This window comes from Ictidomys tridecemlineatus, chromosome 11 (genome assembly GCF_052094955.1).
Source record: "Ictidomys tridecemlineatus isolate mIctTri1 chromosome 11, mIctTri1.hap1, whole genome shotgun sequence".
In the NCBI taxonomy this organism is placed as follows: Eukaryota; Metazoa; Chordata; class Mammalia; order Rodentia; family Sciuridae; genus Ictidomys; species Ictidomys tridecemlineatus.
This window is the reverse complement of record NC_135487.1, coordinates 59,085,004-59,112,356: the sequence shown is the minus strand read 5'-3', so window position 1 is coordinate 59,112,356 and position 27,353 is coordinate 59,085,004. Positions and strand designations below refer to the sequence as shown.

The following is a 27,353-nucleotide window of genomic DNA, read 5'->3' as shown; positions in this document are numbered from 1 at the left end:
AATTCATACAGCTTTCCACTTCTCAGACTGTGGCAATCTGGCTTCTGCCCCCAACGCTCCACTGAAACGATTCTTGCTAATGTCACTAATGGCCTCTGTACTGCGGAAGTTAATGGGCCCTTTTATGTCATTATCTTTCTTGACTTCTCAGTGACATTTGACACTCTTAGCCACTTAACTTTTTCTTAAAAAAAAAAAAAAAAAAAAAAAACCAACTTTTTTCTAAAGCTTCTGTGACATCATTTTATCCTGTCCTCTCTTCGCCTTCCCCACTGAGCATTCTTTTTCAGGACTCTTTTTTTTTTCTGGTCCTCCTTAAATCTTCATGCTGCCCAGGGCTCTTTGTCCCTATTTAGATCCCTGCTTTTTATATTTGGTGTCTTTCCTGATGATCTCATGCACTCCCTTTATTTCCTTTATCATATGTGTTATCTTAACCTAGAATATTCTACCGAGCTGTTCAAAACAGTAGCCACTGACCCTATTGACAATTAAAAATTCCAAATCAAATAATTTAAATTCAGATTGAAAGTGCAGTTCCTAAGTCATACTAGCAGCGATTCAAATGTTTAGTATTCACATGCATCTAGCTGCTACTCTACCAGTCTTATGGTAGAGTATAACCTAGACACAGTAGGACAATATATTAATTTTTTTCTTAGTATCTACCAGACAGTGCAGATATCTGAATAGATTTCTATCAGGACAGAAGTTCTGTCGAATAGCCCTGGACCACCATAGCCAGACTCTGGGAACCTCTTACTCAGTGAATCTACAAGAAAGCTCATCTTTTCTCACTGCAGATGTGCTCCTCTCTTATGTAACTGCTTTGGCAGCTTCTAGAGTTTGAGGCTCATCTTAGAACTGCATTCTGTCTCCTCTTTCCATACCCAGCACCTATAGTTTAGTTCAAGCTCTTACCTACTTAACTACACCTCTGACCTGGGATTCTGTGGTAGACACTTAACTTACTACCCTCTCTCCTTTCCTTGAGAATCTACTCCTACTCTAGAATCTTTTCCTAGCATGTAATTCTGAGCATTTTATACCTCTATTTTAATTCTTGCATTCATTCCTTATAGATTTCAGGGTATGGATGACACTCACTGTTATGGAATAAGAGGGTTTCATGCTCTCTCCCCCATCTTATCATTTTTATCTCCTACTCCTTCTCACTCTACAACTTACTCTTTACTAATGAACTATTTTCCTTCCCTGCACATCCCATGCTGTCTTACGTCTGTGTTTTTGTTCATATTGGTTCTTCTGCCTGGCAGAAGAACTAAACTGAAAGTTGTATAGAGTCAAGTAACTTCATGTTACTTTTGTACTCCAACTTTAATTTCTTTCTATTTTATTCCTGAAATCATTACATACCACACATGAAGTATGTAATGCCAGTATGCCAGTACTTACCTTTTTTTTTTTTTTTTGGTACAGGGGATTGAACTTAGGGGTGCTTAGCCACTGAGCCACATCCCCAGCCCTTTTTTATATTTTATTTAGAGATAGGGTTTCGTTGGGTTGCTAAGTACCTCACTAATCTGCTGAGGCTAGTTTTGAACTCGACATCCTCCTGCCTCAGCCTTCCGAGTTGCTGGGATTACAGGCAGGCACAACAATGCCCAGGTTTAATACTTACCTTCCTATTGAGAACTGATGCTTATAATGTCTCAGCATTTATTCCTGCCTCTATTTCTTTGCTATCTTTGTTTTCATGACTCTTGTTGGTTATTCCCAATTCTTGTTTTCAAAATCTTGTCCTATCCTTCAAGTTCCACCTCAAATATTAGCCGCTCGATGGAGCAGTTCCTCAATTTTCTCAACTTAGAAGCAATTCCTTTCTTTTTCTTTTACCTCTCTTTGATGGCTCCTTGTGTTTGTTTTGCTTTACAATTATTTCTGTTCTTCTCTCTCCTCCTAGAGTTTAGGGTGCTTAAGATTAGAAATTGTGTCTTGCTATTAATTTTCTTTGCAGAACTCAAAATAATGCTTTCCAAATTGTGAATTCTTAGTAAATGATTGAAATTGAAATCAGTTCAACAAGAATTTAAGCTGTAAAAGCAGGATTAATCTTAACCTAGGCATGCTTGACCCTTGCAGGTGACATTATTAAGTGGTAATGCTTGTCTTTGACTCTCAGGTACCTTTTGGATCTTTTCTCATCTCCATCTCACAGCATAATGTTGTTACTTTTTCAGGTTTCTTTATTATAGGACCAATTAAAGTATACTAAGTAGTCATTGCCTCCATGTTTTGCCTATTCCAAGGAATATTTACCTTTATTTCCCAAAAAAGAGGATTTAAGGGGGCTGCTTAAAGTGAGCAGAATGATTTTCTAACATGCAAATTATACTGGACCTCTAATGCCATGCATGTGCTTTTCAATAGCGAGGGCCCAGCAGGAGTTTATTGAGAATTTATGTGTTTGGTGCTAAAGTGAAGAAACCTATCCTGGCTTGTCTTGCTGTTGGGATCCTGGCATGGTTTCCTGTTTCTTGATTTATGCATAAAAAATGATAAGAGTGCATCCATGGAGAGGATCTTGAACAGTTGTTTGTGTATTAAAGAAACTTCACATTTTTGTTTATTCTCTCTGGTATTTTATGTGTGCATGTGCATGGAACATACACACACACACACAATAGCAGTTTGTATTAATTACCTTTGACAAATTGATTGATCCGAGGAAATTACAGAACTTCTTTGTACCTCAATTTCCTCATCTGTGTAGTGGGATAAATCTAAAGTGAAGATAATAAAAGTGCACATCTTACATAGGTAGTTGTGAAAGTCAAAGAGAACCAATAAGTCACTGACACAGCGCCTAACATAGTAAATTCTCAGTAAAGATGAGTTGTCATCTTTGTCATCATCAGGCTGTTCCCAGAGTCCTTCTTTTATTTTTTTCTATTTTCTTTCATTGGTTTCCATTAAGAAAACATTTAAAAATGTTCAGTATTTTAAAATTATTTTTTATGCATTCCTAAGATGTAGAAAACAATATATAAATACACATTTCTTCTTATAAAGGTTACAACTCATCTTGGCATAATTTTGAAGCCCTGGTGCACATGTCTATCTCTTCCCCTAGAAAGGTGACAGAGTCTTCAGTACCAGAACAATCTCGGGGGCCTATGCAGAGTATGCTCTCGCAGCAGATCATACCGTTTACCCACTGCCTGGGAATCTGGACTTCAAACAAGGCGCTGCCATCGGGATCCCGTACTTTACTGCCTTTCGAGCTCTGCTCCACAGGTAATGACACACTCAGTAAATTTTATAGCTAGTGCCAGAGGAGGGCACTGTGAACCGCCATTCTTCCTGCCATCTGTCATGCATCTGTCTGTCACTTTGGGTTACTAGTTTTATACCATCAAACATTTATGGAATGGAAACTGTGCTGATTTGGGTGATTGTGCAGATCACTGGGAACACAAAGCAGAGCAAATACCATCTTCATGATGATTGCAGTCGTGAGGGAAATAGACATAAAAGTAATAGTATTTCTATGTAATGGGGAAAGGACAATGGTGACATGTATGTGGGGATTTGTGGGATCACAAGGGATGTATGTAGTGATGATGTTTGGCCCCTGGAAGATGTGTGAGTCTTGGATTACATTAAAGACATGGTTCGGAAATTCTGTTAGCTATTGGATTTACATGTGCAGCACCTTAAAAGTGCAGCAGAGGCCCCCACCTCAGCTCTCCCCCATCTGAGAATCTATATTTTGGTCAAATCCCCTTGGCATTTGAAGAACATCAGGGAATTTGCCTGGGGTAGGGTAGCTGGTAGGAACAAGGACATTCTCAACAATGGGAATAGAATGATGTGTGGGGAAAACAGCATGGTGTCTAGAGAGAGCTGTAGAAATTTGGTTTTGTTGGGTAAAAGATTTCAAGACAAAGAGTGACAGAGAATAAGGTTGGAACATAACCTCTCAATAAATGATAGCTATTATCATCAAACAGGCAGATTTCAAACTGCAGAAAACTAGGCTGCGGAGCTCACACATTCTTAAGGAAGTTTTGGAGGTCATAAAGTGTTTTATTCAGGAGAGTGCTGTTGTTATATTTGTGATTCATTGAGATCACTTATCTGCTATGTGAAGGATAGATTTGAGGACAGGAGGAGCAACAGATAGGAGAATACTGTAGGAGTTTCCTCTGGACAAAATTCTTGTGATACAAAATAAAGGTCATGGTAGAAGAGATCATGGTAGAGGATGGCGAGGAAAGGACAACTATATAAAGTTGTCTATCTAAAGGACAACTATATAAAATCAGGAGGATGTGGTAGTTTTTTGCAGGTATATAATGAAGGAGAGGGTGAGCTTAAGGATACTTATAGCTTTTTAGCTTAGATAGTATATAACTATGACAGAAAAGGAGTAGAAAGTCTTGGTAAACTGTTTGGTTTTGGACTTGAAATTGTGAGTCAGTCATCCCATATCCCAACAGAGAACCTCAGTAGCCTGTAGGATAAAAGAATCGGAACCTTAAAAGCTAGAGAGATAAATTTGGGCAAGTCATCATGTAGGTGAGTAGATGAAAAGTGGTGGCAGTCCCTTGGGGAGTGAGAATAGGACCCTTGTGAACATTTAAGAGCATAGGCAGATGAAAGTTACAGAGTCCTCAGGGAGCTGAAGGGAATGGATCCCTAAACCGAGAGTGTAGAGATCACAATATTCATGAAACACCCAGTAAGCACACGGGCTTTGAAGATAAGAGATCTGGCTGGGCCAGAGTCCTGTCTTTGCCTAAATGACCATGGTCAAGTTACTTCCCCCTCTCCACTGTAGTTTACTTATTTGAAAAACGTGGATAATTACAGAGTCTACCCTCTAGGGGTGTGTTGAACTATATGTGTGAAGCTTTTAGGGTGGCATCTGGCACAGAGAAAGTGCTCAGTTTGTGTTGGTTGTGGTAGGAGTTGTGGCTTCCTAGCTAGGAAGGAGGGACACCAGCTGTCAGCAGTGATCAGGGAGGAGAGGAGAAGGTTACTGTTGAAGAGAATGGGGGAAGGGGGAAGAGGTTCTTTTTTTGGATTTTTTGGGGGGCGGAGGTGTACAAAACTTGAACATGTTTATAGCTAAGAAAGGAAGGGAGGAAGGAAGACTGATGGAACAAGATCTTGTATAAGGCCACATGGAAAGGACTTAGGACATTGTAGAGAGATTGGCTTCAAATTTCAAAAGGACATATTCACCCTAGAAGGGTAAGGATCATAATTATGGAAAATTCTGTGGGGGTATAGAAGGAGCTTATGTGTGATTGCTTCACTTTTCATAATGAAGTAGGAGGCAAAGTGATCTCTTGAGAGTTAGAACTGAAGGGCACCAAAATGCAGTGTTATAGGATTTTCTTCCATAATACTAACCATTTGGATAAACATTTGAGGAAGTTAGGTTTTAATGTTAATCCAAGACTGGAATATTAATAGCAAATGGAATAGTTCAAAGGAACTGAGAGCACTGAAGAGAGAGAACTAGGGCACCCTTCCCTGGGGTCCAGGCTGGGAAGGAAAGGAAATGATGTCAGGAGCAGCAAGTGAGCAGATATAGAGCTGGTGAGTGATAGCCATGTCTGTGAGTTGAGGAAGAGGTTTTGACAGAATATGGGCTCTCAAAATCAGGGCATCAGGACTGGAGTTGTAGCTCAGTGGTAGAGCACTTGCCTAGCATGGGTGAGGCACTAGATTCCATCCCCGGCACCACATAAAAATAAACAAATAAAATAAAGGTATTGTGTCCGTCTACAACTAAAAATATTTTTTAAAAAAATCAGGGCATGAAATTCCTGCTGCAGCATTGGCTGTTGGTATCTGACATTTCTTAGGTACAGTGATTGTTGGCATTCATCAGATTTAGCCTGAAAGAGAATGGGTAAAGCAGAAAACCATTTAGGAATTGTGGCACTAGATTTTCTTCTTGGTGGTTGTTGAAATCTAGAATAGGGCTGGATTCAGGTGGAAGAGAAAGCCTGTATGTCAGGTGCAAAGAGTTTTCAGTGACCAGAGATAGTAGAGGACAGCAGTGTGAAGGCCAGTCCACTACTGGAACCCAGGCCATGACCCCAAGGGAAGAGGACTGTGCTAGTCAGGACTGTCCCAAGAGTCTGAACCAACAGACCCTGTGTATGTGTGTATTTGTGTGTGTGTGTGTATGTGTGTGTGTGTGTGTGTACACACACATACACACATATATATTCCTTAAAAGCAAATGTTTGTATGTATTGATTGATTGATATTAAGGAATTGGCTCATGAAACTGTAGAGGTACGCAAGTCTAAAATTTGATGGGATAGGTCAGCAGGTGGAGGCTCAGGAAGAGTTGCAGTTTAAGTCACGAGGCAGTTCACTGGCAGGATTCCCTCTGCTCTGAATGTCAGTTTTGTTCTATACAGGCCTTCAGCTGAAGCCCACCCACATTATAAAGGGTAACTGCTTTACTCAAACTCTACCATTTAAAGTGTTAGTCTCATCTAAAAAAACACCTTCACTATCCAGAATAGTGTTTGAACAAATATGAGGCCCAGGTGAGCTGATAAATAAAATTAATCACCACAATGATTCCCTGCAGGGGCAGTGATCACAGTAGCAGGGATTTAGAAGAAGATTCGCCTACACACACCCCAGCCCTGGGGATTGAGAAGACCAATTTTTTTTTTGTTTGTTGGTTTGTTTTTTAGTGTTTTTATAAAAATTATAAAATTTATAAGATTTTTATAAAAATTCATTGGGAAGTATTTTATATTCTAGAGTATAATATTAGTAATCCTATGTCCTTATTTTTTTATTTTACATTTTATAATGTCAAATATTTTTTGTACTGATTATCTCAGTTTATCATTCAAACCTTCAGTTTAACTCACTGTCCTCAATCCCCTTATCTCCAAGTGAGAGTGCTGGACAGGCATCCTTTGTTGCCATTTATCAGCTGTTGTCACACAGATACAGCAGGGCTCCAGGTTCCTGTGTTCTCACTCCCACAATAAGCATGGTGTCCCTGGAGAGTGACCACCTCACATTGTTCTAGGAAGTGAGAGCTCCTCCAAGAGTGTCAGATTTGGATCCCATGACAGCTGCTGGCCGTGACATTAGCACTTGCCCCTATGGAAGAGTGGCACATCCCCATTGGTGTGTATTCTTTGTTTTCGGTGTGTCCCAGAAGTGTAATAATGTGAACCAGCAGTAAAAAGAATATGTCTTTTCACTAGAGGATCTGGACATTTGGGGGATGGCATGGGACCTCTGTGATAGGATTTATTGTAAGTCTTTTGCTGACTCAGCACTGTTTTCTGAAGTCAGAGCCTAGAGGCTGGTGCCTCTTGATGTTCAGAGGCAAAGAGAAGCAAAAATATTTTCTTATCTCTGGCCAAAAATAGGTTGGCTTCTGTGTTTACTTGAGTATTACTCTGGACCACAGAATGAAGACTTAGCTGTAATAAACCTGCCTGGAGACACTTTCTGTGGGAAGCTGGGAAGAGAGACTCCAGTTCCTCGAGGCTCAGCAGTTCCACTTAATGTATCTACGAGGACAGTAGCCTCTCAGAAATAGCGCAGTGCCTGGCATATAATGACCCCCAGTAACCATTTGCTGAACAGATATATGAACTGAATATTTCCCTTTATCTGTTCCTATTATTTGATCCTGTGGAGTGTGAAGAATATTTTGGGCTGTATTTCAGGATGTATCTGTTCTTTGGGTAAATGTTAGATGAACTAAGGGTAGAAATGCCTTAAAGATAATGACAAAACACCAGCATTTAATTATCTTCAAAGAATAAAGAGATGGAACCTCTCCTTCCTTTTACAGTGCCCGTGTGAAAGCTGGACAGAGCGTTCTCGTTCATGGGGCTAGTGGAGGAGTAAGTATTTTTTTTTTTTTATGTTTTAAAGTGAGCTTGGGTATATGGGTTTCACAGAGTTCAAGTTGTTTTTTAAGAATCAAATTTATAAATACAGTCAGGGCCACTTTTGTTCCCATTATATGGTGAAACTTTTTAAAATCCAGCCTCCTGAAGGTGATTGTCATTACCTTATGAGCTTTTTTTAGCTAATAAATTCCACAGGGCACCTCATTATAATGTCTGTATTAAGATTTTTTTTTACCTATGTTGGGGGTGGGCCAAGATAAACTGGCTTTGTTTTTGCCTTCAAGTAGCATGTTACAAGAATATTTATTGAGAATTTCAGACAGTTCTAAAGGTTAATATTAATTCCGTATTCCCTTAGATAAGGAAATAAAACTCATTAGAGCTTCCTCTGTGTGGCCCCAGACTGCAGCGAGAAGCTACACTACTCAGTCCTTTTTGCCTCCCCTCCTTTCTTGCCTGCTGTGCTTTGATGACATTCATGGAGTGCACGGTATACAGCTGTGTCCTTAACACCACAACCCAGGGCTTAAGATGCTAATGTTGGGGAGGGGGGCCAGGGCTCAGAACTTGTAAAATAAGCCCTTCACAGAAATCACCAGCACCAAGCTGTCAGAAACCTCTTCAAGAACCTGGCTGCCAATGGGCCTCTGAGGAGCTTAGAAGAAAAGTTAGAGCTCTGAGGTTGGAATTTAACAAGAAATCCACATGACCTCTATCCTGCACAGAAAGGCTTTGGCAATTTTGGAGACAAGATTTTGTATTTTCAAAATAAAAGGCCCAGGCTGAAGTGGCTCACCTTGAGGAAGCTGGTTAACCCTTTGTGAGCACTGTGTGTTCTGGAGAGTACACTGTAAAAAGTAATCTATTATGTGGTGTATTATGCCCTGAATAATGAGAATGGTATCCTGACCTCCAAAAACGGACATGTGATTCAGAGAAGGCAGTGCATTTTTGTCTATGTCTTCAGATGACTCTAGCTTCCTGTATACCTCGGATAGATCAATTCTGAAGGACTTCACTGCTTGGACTATTTACTAAAAACACCAAGATTGTTTTTATGGGGCTTAAGAAAATATGACAGATAAGCTCTGTCAAAAATGCCCATTGTTTAGCTCCAGAGAAGAGGCTATTTTGGGGTTAGGTTAAATTTAACCCTAAATAACTGAAGGTCTGTCAAACACATGCATTTATTTAAATTGCTCTGGCTTTCTGAGAGTGACCTTATGCTCTGTGTAGAAGAGAAAGATTTCAGTAGGAAGGAGAAGAGTTTAAAGAAAATCTCTCTTTATTCCCTTACTCTCTTGTAAAAAGCCCAGTTGCTTCACCATGTTTTTTTTTTTTTTTTTTCTTAAGGTAAAATCCACACTGTTTTTGGAGCTGGCTGTTTGTTAAATCCTTGCCTGGCAGGGATAGGCTGGCGACCTGGTGTGTGAAGCGCTTCTGATCCTCCCTGCCCTATCAGAGGGAAACAGAGTGCTGGGTTTTGCCTTGCTTCTGTTTGTACTTTCTGTCCTCATTTAATTCAAATTCCTTTGGGATTATGTTGTGTGTTTAAAATGGTGTAGGATTTATAAACACAGCTATTGTCCTGATATGTTGGTGGGGAGTGTTATTTTAGTGTTAGCAAAATAAGTACAAGAAAAATAGTTGCCACATAATGGTGCATAATCTTTTGAAAGAGTATTGCTGGTAAAATTGTTGATGAGAAGAGAATAAACAGTGTTTTTACAAAGCTAGCAAGTACCCTTCAAAGCAGAGCACAAGGAAATATACTTACATTAAATCTTTATTTTTTTAAAATGTGGTTTTTATTTGAGGTCTGTGATTTTTAATTGAAAATCAAAGTAGCAAAAGTCCGTTTTGATGACCCAATAGCATACTGTGTTTGTGAGTTCTGTGCATTTGTTGGTGTGTTGGTTAGATCCCATAAGTGCCTGCCATAACCTGACTGAGTGAGATCATCATTCCCATGTGCTTTATAATCTTTAAGGTCTATTTCAGTCCTGGGAGTCTGTGATTGCTACAATTTTAATCAGTTTCCCTCTCATCATTGTTCATTTAAATTATTTTCTGTCTTGCCCAACCAAATCCTTCCTCTAGATCAGTAGTTATCATTGGCTTATGGGGGAGTGAGTCCACATCATCTGCTCTTCCTCTTCCTGTCAATGTCTAGAGACATTTTTGGTTGTTACACTGGGGAAGAGGATTCTGGCATCTAGTGGGCAGAAGCCAGGGATGCTGTCAAACATCCTTCAATGCTCAGAATAGTTCCCCACCACAAAAAAAAATGATATGGCCCAAATGTCATTAGCACTAAGTCAAGATTTCATAAAAGTTTGTGACGTTTATCTATACCATTGATTTGGTGTATAGTAAAAAATTTATTTCCTGGTATTGATATTTAAATAATTGCTCCTTTTTCTATAATCCTAAATTACTTTTCTCTTTTGTACTAAGCACCTTTATCTGGCATTCTAATGACTTCATCCACCTGTAAGATGATGATGTGCATTTGTTGGTGTGTTGGTTCAAGTCCATACCCACTCTGCCCTCCTCTGGGAGTGCTGTGCAGCTCCAGTGTGTTCCAAGTGGACTTTGCTTTCACAAACATGATGCTCTTGGTTAATAAAGCCAGTTGATCTGGCCAAAGACCCAAGAGACGTCCTTGACCTTCCTCCTTGCCTTCCACATTTGATCTGTGAGGAAGTCAAATCAGTTTGCCTCTAGCTATCTGAATTGTTTTTGTTCTTTTTCTTGCCACTACCTTAGTCCAAGCCAGCTTCGTCTCTTCTCTTAACACCAGCTATGAACTGATCTTTCTTCCCCTTTCCTCTCTTCTTTCTTTGTGCCCTGCATATAATTGGAGTGACCATTTTTAAAGTCTAAGTTGATCATATACTACTGCTAGACCCTCCAGTGATTCTGCATAGTTTTTAATAAAATCCAAAGCCTTTATCTTACCTCTAAGATCCTGTCACTTTGGCCTCTCTTTGTCTCTCTGGACTCATCTTCCACTCTCTCTCCCTTGCCTGAGTCACATTGACTCTCTTCCTGTTCTTTGAACACCTCAGGCACATTCCCACTCCACCCAGTTCACTACCTACCTCATCCCCCCCAGTGGCTGCCCAGATGTTCATGTGGCTTCTTGCTCACTTCCTTCGAGCCTCATTTCTCAAGAGTGGCCTTTCCTGATGACCTAAATTGCCCCTTTTCTTATTTCTTTCTAACCCAGTAGCCAGTTTTATTTTTTTCTTAGCATTTACCATTTTCTGAATTTATTTTATTTGTTTATTTATTGATGTGTTAATTATTTTCCCCTCTCCCTAGAATGTTAAGTTTCTTACATTAATCATCTTTAACATAAGAGTAAACACTCAATAATTGAGTAGCACAGTTAATTTGCCCATGTACCTGTCTCTTTTATTTAAATGGTATAGGCCTTATTTGTTATTTAGTATTTTTTTAACTAGTTGAAGTATAAAGTCAGTGAGCATTTTCAGATCATCTTTAAAGCCCATACCTTCTGCACAAAGCAGATGCTAAGCAAACATTTCAATTTTGATACAATGGTTAAAAATTCATGTTCTGTAGTCTGATATGATTTGGTCCAGCTCCTGTTCTCTTTCTGTATGTGACTTGGGCAAGTTACTTCTTCTTCTTTTTTTTTTTTTTTGTACAGGAGATTGAACCCAGGGGTACTTTACAGAGCTACATTCCTAACCCTTTTTGTGTTTTTATTTTGTGACAGGGTCTTGCTAAGTTGCATAGGGCCTTGCTAAGTTGCTGAGGCTGGCCTTGAACTTTAGATCCTCCTGCCTCAGCCTCCTGAGTTGCTGAAATAACAGGTGTATGCCACAGTACCTGGCAAGAAACTTAAGCTTCCTTGTATGAGGAATACAGACAGATATAATATCTACTTTAGGATCATTGTGAGGATGGAATAAAGCAGTATATAGAAAGTATTTAACATGGTACCTAGAACATTATAAGCACTCAATACAAGTGAGCTATTTTTCTTATTTTTTTACATGCTAAGTTCCTTAAAGATAGGTTAAATCCCAGAAGGACCTGAAGCTCATTTAATGTTTATTGAGTGTTTTCAGGAATGCAGAAAATATATAACTATTGTGTTATATTTTGTTTTTCAGGTTGGATTAGCGACATGCCAAATTGCTAGAGCTTATGGCTTAAAGGTTTTGGGCACAGCTGGTACTGAGGAGGGACAAAAGATTGTTTTGCAAAATGGAGCCCATGAAGTATTTAATCACAGAGAAGTTAATTATATTGACAAAATTAAGGTAAAATTTTCTTCAGTATACAAAAGTCTAACATTGTTGATTGGAGACTTAAATTTTTTTAATTAATTCTTTTACCAACTACTCTCTTAAGGTTCTTTGCTTCCTTTTTTTTTTTTTTTTTTAAAGAGAGAGCGAGAGAGAGGGGGGGACAGAGAGAGAGAGAGAGAATTTTTAATATTTATTTATTATTTCTTAGTTCTCGGCAGACACAACATCTTCGTTTGTATGTGGTGCTGAGGATTGAACCAGGCGAGCGCGATACCGCTTGAGCCACATCCCCAGCCCCAGCTTCCTTTTTTTATGACTGTATTTTTATGCTTATTTGTGTTTTAAAGTTTTAATTAATTTAAAAATCAGATGTCTCATTTTTCTGATTTTACTATCATTTCTGTGTTGTGTATATGTACTAAATAAAATATAATATTCCTAAAGTCTTATGGCTATAAAAATTGATGCTCTTTAATGCAAATCACATTGTAAGTACAGCTATAGCTTTGTATTTATAGCTATGAGGTATCCTTAATATAATTTCTACTGATATAAAATTTCCATGCAAGTTGAGATACCTGGTATCTGTCTAGTTTTCTTATCTATAAAGTATTGGTTAACTGGGTGCTGGAGGAGTCATCCATAGTGGTGAGGTAGTATTTAGTTGGCTGTTGAATATTAACAGAGTTCCGGTCAATTCTCAAGTTCTCCATTTGCACTCTAGTAGCAATTTGCTAAACACTGATTACTTTGCTAATCCTCAAACCACAACTTCCTTATGTTAGAAAGAATTAGGATTTCTCAGGTACTGAATACTTCTTAAAATAGATCAACTAGGGAGAAACACAAGTGAGAGTTCATTATCACTAAATCATATCACCAAAAAACTGATCAAAGAGATTTCTTGGTCATATGTCCAGGGACCTAGTATCCCTTACTCAATCCTAATACCATTCTCCAAAAATATTTACAAAGATGGAAATGGCCTGCTATTTTGCAGATGTGTTTTTTGTTTGGCGATAATCTGATTTCAAGTCCATAAGGTCTTGTAGCTTCCTTCCCTTCCACTGATTGCTTCTACTTAAGTCTTTCCCACTCTCAAAACACATTACTCTCCTAACCTATCATCTCATTTCTTTTCTTTGCTCTCCTTTTCCATCAAACTTCTTAAAGAAGTTAGTAAGTACTACTGCTTTTCCTTCCTCACCTCCGATTGCAGTTTTGCTTCCATTCCAGCTTCTTAAACTGCTCCTCTGAGGTCACAGTCTGCTTGTCTTATCTCAGTTCTCATCCTGTTTGATTTTTTGGAGCATATGACCCTGACCACATCTCCTTAAAGCTGATTCTCTTCTTGCTTCTCTGACTATTCACCTTCCTCTTTATATGAATGAAATATTGATGTTCCCTGGTGATTTTTTTTTTAATCCTGTTCTCTCTTTCATGTGCTAGACTTTCCCCTAATCAACCTCATTTGTCCCAGGGCTTCAGGTTTTACCCATGTGCTGCTGATTTCTAGAACTGACTCTGGCCTGATGTCCATTCCTTCATGCTGCTAGACTGCTAGACCTCACCACTCGTCTGCTCACCTAAGATAGGAACTCTCATTTTATTTTAATCACCATTCTCCCTTCCACCCAAGTTAGTCACCTCATTCTGCCAGTTTCACCTCTGACATGCCTTTATACAGACCTTTTTTTATCTATTCCACCCACCTGTGACTTAGTTTAGGCCTCAATTTCTTCAGTCTTGACTATTAATTATAGATTAGCTAATAGCCCCTTTTGTCTTTTCCACTTTTTAATCAGACTTACTTGTGTTCTTCCTTTAAAAAAATACCCAGAAGTAGCTAAAATGGCAACTGCTTTAGAAAAGGAATTTTTGACCCTCAGTCCCTACTGCTGTTGCAGAGCCTAAAATAGTGCCTGGTGCATGAATCGATGCACAAATTCCAAATCCTTTAATATGGCATTCAATGTGTTGTTACAATCTGTATCAATTCTACAGTCCCCTCTCCCACAGTGCTGTGGTTTGGAGGAGCAATCCCCAGAGACTCATGCATGAAAGGCTTGGTCCCCAGCCTGTGTCACTGTTGGGAGGTAGTAGAACCTCTCAGAGATAGGGTCTAGTGGGAATCTTTCAGTGGTATGGAGACCTGACCTTGAAGGGGATATTAGGACTTTAACTCTTCTGTTTCTCACCATGAGGTGAGCAGCATGCTCCATCATGCACCCCCCACCATGATATACTGCATTGCTATAGGCCCCAAAGCAATGAGGTAACTAACTGACCATAGACCAAAGCCTCCCAAATTGTGAGCCCAAATAACCTTTTTTTTATTTAAGTTGATGTTTTGTTAACATAACAGAAAGATAAATAACATGCACCTCCTCTCCCTGCTACTCCTCCTCATCCAGATACATACGTCAGTTTTCCTAAAGTTCCAATCCTTGACTTATCAGTTCCTTACATTTTTGGTATCTTAAATTGAGACTTACTCTTCTCCTGTCTGGCTTCTCTCACCTGCCTTCCTTTCTTTTTGCTTAGAAAATTCTTTTCCATACCCTAGGCTCAAGTCATTGCCTCTGTGGTTGCAGGCAATCAATTTTTTAACTTTTTTCTTCTATCATTTATGGCTTATTCTGCTAATATAGTGCTTAGGCCATTACATTCCAGCTCTGCCTAGTATTTTCTCTTTCTTCTTAACTTTGTTTTTAGCTCACTATGTCCATTCTTTGCATTCTAGTATAGTATCTGCCATGGATATTCTTTTTTTATTGATAAAATGAATATCATGTAGATATGTACTAGCTTTTTAAAAGAGCCAGATGGAAACCAAATTCTCAGAGCCCAAAAGAAAAGAATTAGTGTGACAATCAGAGACAATCAGATGGTAAACCATTTGGAACAAAACTTCATGTACACACACACACACACACACACACACACACACACACACACACACTCACACACACACAAATCCTGCAACACCAGAGTATTTGTTACTTAATAAAAATGGAAGCCCTCTGGGGTTTATGGATTTTGATTTGTTCATTTCTTTGTAAAAGACATTTTAAAGATGTGAAATCTTGGGCTAAGTAAAAAGTGGTTTATATGCACCTGAAAATTCCAGGGAGACTTTATTTCATTACATCAATTTATCCAGGAGAAACCTTTATCATTTTAGATGTTGTGGCTGGTTCCTTGGAGTTACATCATCATTATATAATTAGATCATTTTAAAATTTACATTGTTATTCTTAAAAACATATCTTATATGTCATTGTCACTTGAAGTGCATTTCTGTAAAATAATAGCTATTTTACAGTTTTTTCACTTATTATCTTACTCGCCATTCTTTTTTATTATGTAGAAATCTGTTGGTGAAAAGGGGATTGATGTGATTATCGAAATGTTAGCTAATGTGAATCTTAGTAATGATTTGAATCTTCTGTCATTTGGAGGAAAAGTAATAGTAAGTATTTTTCATTTCCACTTTAAAGTTTTACTGCAGTTTAATGCTCTCCTGCAGCAATCTTTGACTGTAGACCTGTTATTTCATAATAGGTTGTTGGCAGCAGAGGCCCTATTGAAATAAACCCACGGGCCACCATGACCAAAGAGTGTAGTATAAGTGGAATCACTTTATTTGCATCAACCAAGGTAGGAGAAGAAGAGCTTCTAATTTTGTTAACTTGGACATTGGTACAGTTTGCCTAGTCTGATAGCCTGAAGTTAGGGTAGATGCTAAGCTTGGTCGTCTGACCAGAGGAGTGGGTAAGGTTAAGTGACCTGATGGGTAATGAAGGCAACAGTACAATTTATTACCCAAGTCAAGACTCATGAAAGAGAAAGGTGATACTACCAGTAATTATTCAAGACAATAGGTATTTTATAAACTAACACTATCCCAGGCAAATGGAACTTATTGTTACTCTTTAGAGAACTAGTTTTTCTGTAGTTCTGGACAAATTGACAAAAGCCATCCATTTGTAGGAGACTGTTTGTGATATAAATCTTAGAATCTAAAGTTTTTGAAAGCTTCTAAAACTTAAGTCATATAGTCTACTACAAAAAAAAATATATTTTTGCTCTCTTTTAGGAGGAGTTTCAGCAGTCTGCAGCAGCCCTTCAAGCAGGAATGGAAATTGGTTGGTTGAAACCTGTGGTAGGATCTCAGTATCCCTTGGAGAAGGTGGCCCAGGCTCATGAGGATATCATTCGTGGTAGTCGGCCTCCTGGAAAAATGGTTCTTCTCTTGTGATAATTCCTTCTTCTGTGGTCTTCTTGTTCAACTAGGAGGCATTCTGTCCTCTAGACTTAGCCTACAGTTCCTTTAATTAACATTCAATTGACTTAGTGAGTTTCTCATATTAAAAAACAGGATTTTTTTTTTCTTTAGGGAACAGAGAAAGTGGAGGAAAACTTATTTTGTAGCTAGCCATATTTTATATGCCTTCTTCTATCTCAATTTAAGGAGTCGTCATAGTAGGGAAACAGCATGTTGGTGGTCATATGGCATTAGTGTGATTTCAGAAATTCTTGAGTGATTCTACCACTTGATTAAAATGTGCAAATTTAGCATAAGACTCTTTGATTTCCAAGCCTACTTATTTGTATCAACAGTTCACTAATCTTCTCTGATTACCCCATAGCTGTAATGGACCTGAAACTCTCTAGACATTTTCATACTAATCTCATTTGAACTTGTAATCTTTTGGAAAGGCAAAAATATGTAATACCTAGAGAAAATTTTTTTAGTTTTCCCAGTAATACCCAAGCTACTAAAATATGCACTGCATTCCTAATTGATTACCATTTCATGCTTTTAGTCCATGATGCTAGGTGCAGAGTCACCAAACAGGTATTTCTTGATTCATTGGGTTTTCAGAGTAGATTTAGAGTTACTAGGTTTTGTGATGTGGGTCACATATTGTTATTTAAATTAATAAGTTCACTAATTTTGTACACTAAGAATGATCTGCTCTTTTTTTTAATTCTGTAATAAATCCTATAGAATATTAGCTGTGTATTTGTCTAGTGTGTCTTTGTGCAATACTGGTCTTACATCATTTCTGCATGACTCCTAATGGTTACTTTACAGTATTCTGTTCTGAAACTTCTTTATCTGAACTAAATAAAAAGATGGCCTTAGTAATCACTAGCATTATGTTCAAGGAATTAAAGTTTGTTTTTTTTATTATTTTTTTTCCTTCCCATGAACACATCCTTCTGTTTCTTATTATATTATATGCTTGGTTATCTTATCTGATTTGTTTTGTTGAATGACAACTTCTAGTCTAAACATGTAATCCTGCTTTAGTAGTGAACAGAAAGCACTGCTAATTCCAGAAATTGGCTTCTGGCTCTCTCTGCTGTGGCTGAAGTATGTTTGCTATTATCATTGTCTGAGATCATAGGCTATTTCTTTTACAGGTTATCGGTCCTACAAAATAACATTTTGGGGAAAAGAATTAAAGCAGTATTATTAATCAGAAGGCTAGCATTTTATGTGTTTTTCAAAAATAGGGGATTCTTTTCTAGGCAAAAAGACAAAGGAATAATTATTCTGTAAAAGTCAGTTTAATGTGTTTGTACACTTACCTGATCCATAGAATGAGCTAACCTGTCAGTCATCTTAACACCAAGTCATTAATACAGTTCAGATAATATTGAAGGCAAAACTAGCCAGGCTCTATGGATTAATGGCAGTGATTATGATTATATAGCTTTGGAATCATTTTCTGTACAAATATCCTTGTAATTCTATATCTGGTCCTCTCCTAACTTCCAGCTGACAACATTCACTAGTTAGGGCTTTGCACTACTACATAGTCCCCTGTGCCTGTCACTGCTGTCAAGTAGAGAATAATATGTGGAATAAGCAAGCATTATTTCATGTGGCAACCTTCTGGATTTCTGTTTCTCTGTTTGCTTTTACTTCTGTGGACTTGACTCCTTGCCGCAGTCTGGCTGGGCACAAAATTACGAGCCACTCAAGCAGGAACAAACTGTATTTTTGAAACTGCCACCAATACCCCGTACACGCCCAGGAAGAAGCCGATCCACACAGGCTGTGTTCTCCTGGAACCCCAGAACAAGTTCCTCCCCCGGAATTCCCTCCTACTGTACTTCCCCAACCAATGGGAACTCTCCAGGAGTCCTAGCAGGCTGAGGTGAACAGCAGGAGTCCAATATCCATATGAATGCAAATCTTAACATAATCATATCATCTCAATGGCTAGCAGGTGTCACCTTTCAACCAAAAATGCCATGCATCATATTACTTGGCTGTGGCTCTTAGCAACTCCTAACTATGTTTGTACAAGCAAATTAAACAACTTCTGGGAGCCCCCAAATGTGAAGCAACATGCTGAAGGTCACAGGACTAGGGGATTCAAACTCAGCTGACAATTATTTTTAGTAACCTGTTGATATAAAACCACAGATTCCTAAACTTTAATTCCAAGGTCTCAGGCTATGCTAGCTCACTGCACCTCTGACTTCTGTAGCAAGTGCACTCCCTGCTTTCTAGTTTCATCCTCCCTAGATTTCTAGAACCTGGGCCTGTTTGTCATCTTTGTGTCACTTGTTATGTGTCCCCTGATTTGGCAGACTTCTGGAAAGAAGTGAATATCCATTAGTTCACCAAGTACTTACAAATTCCACTGGTGGAATTTGAGAACACAAAGACATAGGACATGGTCCACAACATTGAGTTTACAGTTGAGTAGAGATGAGACAAATAAAATGTTAGAGTATAAGGGAGTGTATCAATCAGACAAGGTTCTCCAGAGAAACATAATCACCAAGACATATATTTATAAAGAGATTTATTGAAGGAAACCACTCATGAAGTTGGGGCTAGAAAGTGAAGGCCAGCAGTATGGCATTACAGGCAGGGTTCTATGTTGCAACGTTGAGATTAAATTCTTTTTCAGGAAAACTCAGGAGTTTTTGCTCCTACAGCTTTCATCTAACTGGATGAATCCTACCTGCATTATTGAGGGAAATCTCCTTTAAAGTTGTCATAATTTTATGCAAATGAATAAATAAAACATGATGATTTTATGTTAGCACATATAACCAAACTTCACATGGGATAACATGGGGACACAGAGCAAAGGCACTTAATATAGCCTGAATTTTCCAACAACACATTTTATGCTTTTGTTGGCTCTCTCCATCTAAGTGGCTTTGGTGATAGTGGCAAAAAATAAATTGGGTGTTTTGGAAAGAGGAAAAAAAATCAGGTAGCATTTTTCAGTGTCCTTAACTCAGCTTCACTGAAGTAAGAAATGATATGTGTGCCAGCTCCCTGCCAGCTTCTACAATTCACAGTGCAAAGAGCTTTTTTCTATAAAAGATAACTGCTAAGAGCAGCAAAACCCATCAGGTCACTTTGACCTGGCTCTCTCAGCCTCCTCAAGCACATGCCACAGATAGGAAAACAACTTAGCTCAACCCTTGGTCATCTCTTTCTAATAGCATCAATTTTTGTGCAGCCCTTTTAAAAACTACCATTTAAAAACTGCTTTTTTTTTGTTCTTAATAGGATGCATATTATGGGAACTTCCTACCTAATCTGTCAGTGGTCCATCAATGACCTTTAGGTCATACATGAGGACAGTCCATATATATTCTTTAGAAGTAAGTCTAATGCTGATTCCCCAAACCGTTGTATAATAGACATTAATTAAATAGGTACTAAACATAACCACAAATTAGCAGTTCTTCATTTATTCAGTCTCAATTTCATGTAAAAATACCCACGAAGACTACAACATTTCAGCAAGCTAAAGAAGTGGTCCTATGCTAAAATCCATTTGGAATTTCTAACTCCAATGTCAATCATTTGATTTATTGAAACAAATTAGCTGCACGATGAGTAGGAAAAAGTTTCAACTCAGTCACTGTTTTTAGCAAGGACACAGGGGCTACTCTGCTGGAAACTCATACCCTTATTGCCTAGAAATCATCTATGGTATCTGGAGTTGACATCTGTGCTCACTCCACTGTTTCCTTCAGTTTGTTGCTTTCATAGGCATTTTGGAAATTACAGGTTTCAATTTTCAATGTAGCTTCAGATAAAGGAAGGAGAAGGAATGTGTCCCCTTGGATATTACCATATTTTGGATCTGAAACATTCCTTAGAGATCCATGTTTTAAAGCTTTTGTCCCCAGTTTGGTGCTATTGGGAGGTGGTGGAACCTGTAAGATGTAAGGCTTAGTGGGAAGTTTTAGGTCACTGGGGACATGTCCTTAAAAGAGGATTATGGGACTCTGGTTGCTTCTTTTCCTTTCATGTTCCTCTGCCATGCGGTGTGGCTATGGTGCACTGCCTGGCACTGGCCCCAAAGCAACAGGGCCTACCAACCATGGACTGAAACCTCCTAAACCATGAACCCAAATCAACCTTTTCTCTTTAGAAAAGATATTTTTTTCCAGTAATGGAAACCTGACTAACAAATGTACAGTCACCACCAAGAAAACAGGGACGGAGAGTAGAGGATCTCCCAGGTTGTAGCAGATGCTAGAAAGGGTACAACACTTGGACAAAGAACATTTGTCTGATTCTAGCAATGCTAGATTACCCAAGAACTGGATTAGAAGATGCTCATGTGTTAGTCCAGCAGGCACTAGAATTGATACAAGTTATTCAAGAGGCCACCTCACTACAGGAACAGGTCCTATAAGCTCCCTTATTGACAGAGAAGAGGACCACAGGTGTGTGAAACTCTGGGGTATACTTCTAAGAACAAGGGTTAGAAAGACAGAAACCTGGCTTTAATTCCTAGCTCTATTAATAACCAGCTGTGAAATCCTAAGAAAATTACTTATATCATTTGGAGCCTCAATTTCCTAGCATATAACATGAGGTGGATGTAGAGATTGTATGAATTCAATAAGAAAATTACTATGTAGTACTTAGCACTCTTAGACAAGGAAGTATTTAATATTTCATTTTTATTAGTCATTCAGAGTAAATTGAGAAAAGGGGGAGGACTGAAAAAGGGAATATTGTGAAATATGCAAAAAATTTTAAAAAGGAACTCCAAATACAAGTTCCCAAAAGAGGTACAAATGAACATAATTACATAAATCTTTCTTGGTCATATGGATAAACTTGTTCCCAAAGTGTAGAAGAACAAGAGATGAGAAAAGTATACCATAGAATAAACAAAAACCGGGTGAAAAATACTAATTCAAGAAAACTTTCCTGAACAAAAGAACTTTTGATCACTGATACTAATTATTTCTATGCAAAAGAGTACAATTAATAAGATATATCCTTTAAGTCTTTTAAATTTTGCACAATTAGATTTGGAAAATAACACACAGAAGAATTATTACTTACTGTTATGTCATTCAAAACCTGGAAAAATGCAAAAGGACAACAAAAACTATTAAGGAGTTCAGAGAGATGACTGTGAAATAAATGTATAAAAATTAATATACAATTAGAAAATATAATGGGAAAAGGTCTTATTCATAGCTGCAATATTGCAATTAGTAATTTAAAAAGCAATGAAATGTAAGTGACCAGATTTACAAAAAAAAAAAAAAATCATACAGGACCTTTAGAACGAAAACCATAACATTCTCCTCAGGGATATAAAGGAATTCTAAAATGATTCTTTCCTGGAGAGGCCAAGGCAGGAGGATGCAAGTCTGAGGCCAACCTCAGCAACTTAGGCTGACTCTGTGTAAAAATAAAAGATAAAAAATGGACTGGACTGGGGATGTAGTTCAGCAGTAAAAGCACCTCTGGGTTTAATCCACAGTATGACCAAAACAATAACGATAACAGTGAAAATCTTCATCAAATTTATGTAAACATTCTCCCTTCATGCTCTCAAATTCAAAATCATATGAAACAAAATCTTATTAGGAATTTTTAGAAACTCCACAAAATGTCTTTAAAAGTTTTTAGGGGAAAAAGACAAATAGAAAAAATCAGAAATGAAAATTATCTGGAACCAGTCTCAACAGGTAGGAACATTTTTCCAGAGTTAGAGTTACTAGAGTCCCATGGCCCCAAGTGTAAGTAGATCAGTGGAACGTAAGTCTAGAAACACTTCCCACACTTCTGGGTGATAAAAATGGGTTTCCAATGATAAAAGAGTTTACTTGATAAGAGAACTGGCTACTCAGTAGGAAAAAAAAAAAAAGCTGGTGTATGACTTCACTTTTCATATCAAAAACATTTGATGGTTCAAAATTTAAATATAATAAGTAAAAAAGATATAGTAGAATACTTTTCTAAACTTGACAGATGAGAGACTCTTATGGTAACCATTACTCAAAGTCTCTAACTATAAAGGAAACAGCAAAATGGGAAAAGATCTCCAATAATAAACATTAATATTAAACCTACATATGTGGATCTCTTTTGATCCATTATTTATCTCATAGGAATTTATCCCGAAGAGCTAGACATATCTGTAAGGATATGTCAAAATGATTTTCATTACAGCATGCTTATCATAGTAAAATATTGAAAACAACATAAATTCTCATCAATTGAGAGATTAAAATGCTTCTACAATGATATAACGCAATACAACATAGCTATTGTGATAAGTAGAACCATAGTCCCTAACACAGGAGTATGTTTGAGGCATAGTATTAAGAAGCAGGTATAGAATGTGAGTAGTATACTTCCACTTCTATATTACTGTTTATGTGGGTCAAAAGACACTTTGTAGATATTTATCAAAATATTTTGTCTTAGTGTTGGGATTATAAATATTTCCCCAATACTTTTACTTTTCAGGCATTTTCAAATATTATTTTTGAATTAAAAGTTATTTCTGTTAATTAAGCTAAATTCTGAGAAATACTTTCATAGATAACAAATATTAATGGATTAAGAACTTAACAACAAAAAATAAAAATAAATGACTGACTCCCAGGAGTGGTGATGCATACCATGCCTGTAATCCTAGTTACCCAGGAGGCCGAGGCGGGAGGATTGCAAGTTTGAGGCCACCCTGGTCAACTTAGCAAGATCCAGTCTTAAAATTTAAAAAGGCTGTGAGTATAGCTCTTTACTAGAAGAATACCCCTGGCTCAATTGCCAATACCACTAAACAAATAGATAAATAAATGAATAAATAAGTCTAAATCTCAAAATACTTACATTCATCTTATCCTCTATAACTGTATATCTGCGGATTTAGAATTAGTTCTTACCTCGTCTGATAATTTATGGATTATTCTTCAGACATGCTCTGAAAAAAATTATAGCGTATTTTTACTACATTTACACTAAATGGATCAGAATTATTTCTTTATTTTTATTATTGTTTTTGAGATAATAAATTATCCTTCAAAGGTGATGTATTTTATTTTAAATAGATAAAGCATTGTTTTGGTGACAAGAACCATATGATCTTGGGAAAAAAATTTGTGTTCACATTCCAGTAATGAACTCTGAGACTTTACTTGTGGTTAATATAAACCCCAAGATGAACTTTGGTTTATCAATTTGTTTTGGATGTTTATTTTGATTGCAGCTCACATTTGAAATCCAATTGTAAGCATGATTTCTAATCAAAGCACTTTTAGTAGGTGTGACCAATGAATGTTAACAAGACTGAATCCATGTATTATTTGGTGAAATATTATTTTGTTCAAGAATTAACACTGTAATTCTGTTTCACAGTTTATCCATGTAATTTGAGTTTTTACATATCCTGCGGTTCCTTTTATCTGAGAGTAGGTTTTGAGTTTATTAGCTGGTTTCACTTAGTGTTGTTTATGGGCCTATTACTATAGCTTCTAAGTGCTTCTCAGAACATGTTCCTTTTATGTCTATCAAACTACATTTCCACATAAATGGAAACTCTTACGTTGCTGGAATTCTTTGCCTCTTTATTGTCAGCCTGCTTGTTAACCAAATGAGGAACACTATTTTCCTGAGTTTTATTCTACCCAATGTTAGGCAATTTCTCTGGATTTTTTTTTTACAATGAAAAAATAATAACTGTATTCACACTTACAAATGTATTTGCATCCTTTTGTCCAATTTTCACATTTCTTTGGAAGTGACAACTGTTCTTACTAAGCATAATTTCTTCAAATCCCACTGTTCTGGCCTCTTCATGAATGTTGCTTTATTGATTATCCTGAGTCCTGAGTCCTTTCCCTAAAAAAACAAACATCTCAATTTCTTTCCCATCCTAACTTCTAGAATATTATTCCTGAAACCACTGAACCCTTCTCAGTTTCTTTTGCAAACATTTCTCCCACTCACCTCTTAACTGTTTTACTTTCTGATATTTTCCCTCTATACACCGCCCCCCACCACTGGTATCTGAACTCAAGCCTCAGCTGTATGTTGATGATCCTCAAACCTTATTTCCACCCTGTTCTTGACCTAAAGTCCATATATTAGACAACCACTGGTCATCATTTAGATATTCCACAAGCTACTCAAAATTATTATGTCCTAAAATGAATAAACTTGTTCATCCTCCTGTTATTATTTTTTTTTTCTGTCAGTGGATGAAGACAACTTGTATGTAGCTAGTCAGTCCTAACAGTCATTGTCAATTCTTCCCTCTCCCAAGTCCCCAGTATAGACTGGGGTGCCCAATAGAAAGCAGCAACAAACACTCAAGTTCTTACAAGATCTTAGCAGCTGCAAGACCAGGGGAGGTTGACTTGGTCTCTGAACTATCCTGGGCTCCATAAAAAAAACACTTGGGAAGAATTTTCAAGGATCCATGCCCTGAAGCAGACACGAGAGTCAGTAAAATAACAAATTTATACCGGTTACTATTACTGTGACCTAATTTTCCCTATCCCCAAGCTTTTAGGAGATGAGAACTGAGAAAATATAGGCTGCACCCCTTGATTAGAGGGAGGGAACAGCAGCTTCCAGAGCAGAGGTACTTAAAATCATGGTGTTAGTCCATTTTGACTGTTACAACCTAACACTTCAGACAGCTTGGCTTTTGGACAACGTAAGTGTTTTTCTAATAGTTCCTAGAAGCTGAGAATGTGAAAGTCAAGGTGCCAGCAGATTCAGTGTTAGGTGAGGACACATTTTACGGCTTTGTGGTTCATAGCAGGTACCTTCTTGCTGCAGTCTCACGTGGGGAAGAGGAAAGTACACCTTGGACACTCAGGACTTAATCATCCGCAAAGGCTCCACCTCCTATTGTCATCCCCTAGTATCACCTTGAGGGCTAGTATTTTAATATATGAATTTGGGGGTTTGGGACAGGCCCAAGAGAGCTATATTTACGTTCTCTAACTAAGACTTCCTGCCAAGTAGATTTTAATATGTAGTCAAGGTCATAAACACCCTGTTTCAGTATATTACTTGAGGTCATATATATCTGCTGGTGAGTATGTGCTCCCTTATGTAACCGTTGGCACTGGGCTTTCTTTCTTGCACATAGAAAAGCCTATGGAAAGACTCAGAGGGCTGTTGCCACCTTCAAATAAAGCAGGCCTACTACCCCAATGGCACCTCACATCTTCTTTCACCTGCTGGGATCCTGAATCTGTTTCCCAGGGTCTGAGCCCTTCAAGGATGGAGGGTGGGAGATACAAACGTTCTTGATTACCATATCAACAAAGCCAAGTCAGGTGAGAAACATAGAGGGGTGGCTTTCATTAGGGCTTCCATTTGAGGAGGGAGATAGCACTGACAGGAGCTCCTCAGTCTGGCTACTTGAACAAAGGGAGAGACCTTTATTTATGTTTGCAAGGGGCTGAGGTCAGCCGGTCAGCCTGGGGATGAATGTCAGTTTTCCTTATAGATACTGCATCCTGTAAAAATACTTCTGCCTGTGATAAGGGTAGGTGGCCCTAGCTGTTAGGAGAAAATGTAGGTGGGAAATGGAAAAGAACGCAAATCACAGCAAGTAGCAAGTGAATGGCCCTGGGAATTTCCCATTTTGATGGCTCCTCAACAGTTTTTATTCTTGATGTTGTTTGTCCTGGCAAAAGCTCCCTGGCCCCAGTGATGTACTTGGTCTCTGAAGCTGGTAAGGCTGTTCCAAGAGGATGTTTTAGACACATATCAAGCTTTTAGTAGCCAACAATCTACGAATGAGGGTGGAAGAGCAGAGAAAAGAAAACAAAACTTATACTATCTTTTAATAGCCAGCAGTCCATGAGTTAAATAAAGCCCAGGAGTGCCCTTGACCTTTATCCCTTTGGTGGTCTCTGTGTCAATAGCAATCACTTGTTTCCTGATTTTAATTATACTTGCTCTTTGACCTCATTCAGTCCTTCTATTCATTTAATCCCTTATTACCCCTTAGTCTAATGACTTAACCACCTCTCACAGCCCACCTAGCCTAGGTTGATCACTGGAATAACATCCAGTGGTATGGATCAGCAGACTTCTACAAAAAGCCACTTACTGAAACCTAATCCTGGATGAGATGCATGATCTACCTCCCACTTCTAGCTTTTTCACCCCTTTGCTTCATATGTCCAAGCTCTTGCCAATAAAATGTAGCATATTCTTCCAGCTTTCGTCTCCAACTGACCCTTCCAACCCAGCATTCCCCTGCCTCTATTTTTTGCTCATGATATGTTTTCCCAATTTAATACCTTTTCTCCAAGTAAGTCTGAAGATTAATCACTTGATTAGTTTTAAGATGATCTGCTTATATCTTTGTTGCAGTATTTAGAAGATGAGAAAGACACTTTCTCCCTTGGAATATAAGTGGAATGTGGGAGTCGCTATTCATCAGCTGTCACTCCAACCATGAGTGAAAGTCAGATTGCTACAAACCTCGCAGTAGGAAAGAAAATGGAATGGGGGAGGTTTAGTATGACAAGAAGTTGCTCATCATGGAAAGTGAATATTTTCATCTTTCAATTTAACTTTCTTTTCTGTGTATGGCATTGGAGATTAAACCCAGGGCCTCATGCATGCTAGGCACATGTTCTCCTACTGAGCTACATGCTCAGCCATTAATTTTTTGGACTAGCACTTAAGCATCTTGATAGAGGGGATAAAAACTAGAATGTTGTTAGTAGAAGACAGGCACTCAAATGTTTTATGAGTGAAAGTTATAACAATGGGTTATAACTTATAAAATTGTCTCTCCCAATATAATGTATATGTATATGTGTGCATGTATACACATATGTGTATGTATGTATATTTGATTTAAAATTTCAATTAAATTATATATAGTGTTTGTACATTAACTGTAAA

The 27,353-nt window shown here is 37.9% G+C and overlaps 1 protein-coding gene across 4 annotated transcripts in view; it reads left to right on the top strand.

Annotated features, from left to right (window-relative positions):
- The window catches only part of Cryz (crystallin zeta), a 31,299-nt gene extending 14,112 nt beyond the window's left edge, over positions 1-17,187 (top strand). For all 4 annotated transcript variants that reach the window (XM_005330679.5, XM_040288872.2, XM_078026497.1 and 1 more), the window contains 6 exons: positions 3,095-3,258; positions 7,820-7,871; positions 12,029-12,178; positions 15,537-15,638; positions 15,731-15,826; positions 16,266-17,187. In XM_005330679.5, the coding sequence (XP_005330736.1) occupies positions 3,095-3,258; positions 7,820-7,871; positions 12,029-12,178; positions 15,537-15,638; positions 15,731-15,826; positions 16,266-16,427 (726 nt within the window). In that variant the 3' untranslated portion in view covers positions 16,428-17,187. The remainder of the gene's footprint in view (positions 1-3,094; positions 3,259-7,819; positions 7,872-12,028; positions 12,179-15,536; positions 15,639-15,730; positions 15,827-16,265) is intronic.
- The last annotated feature ends 10,166 nt before the right edge of the window (positions 17,188-27,353 follow it).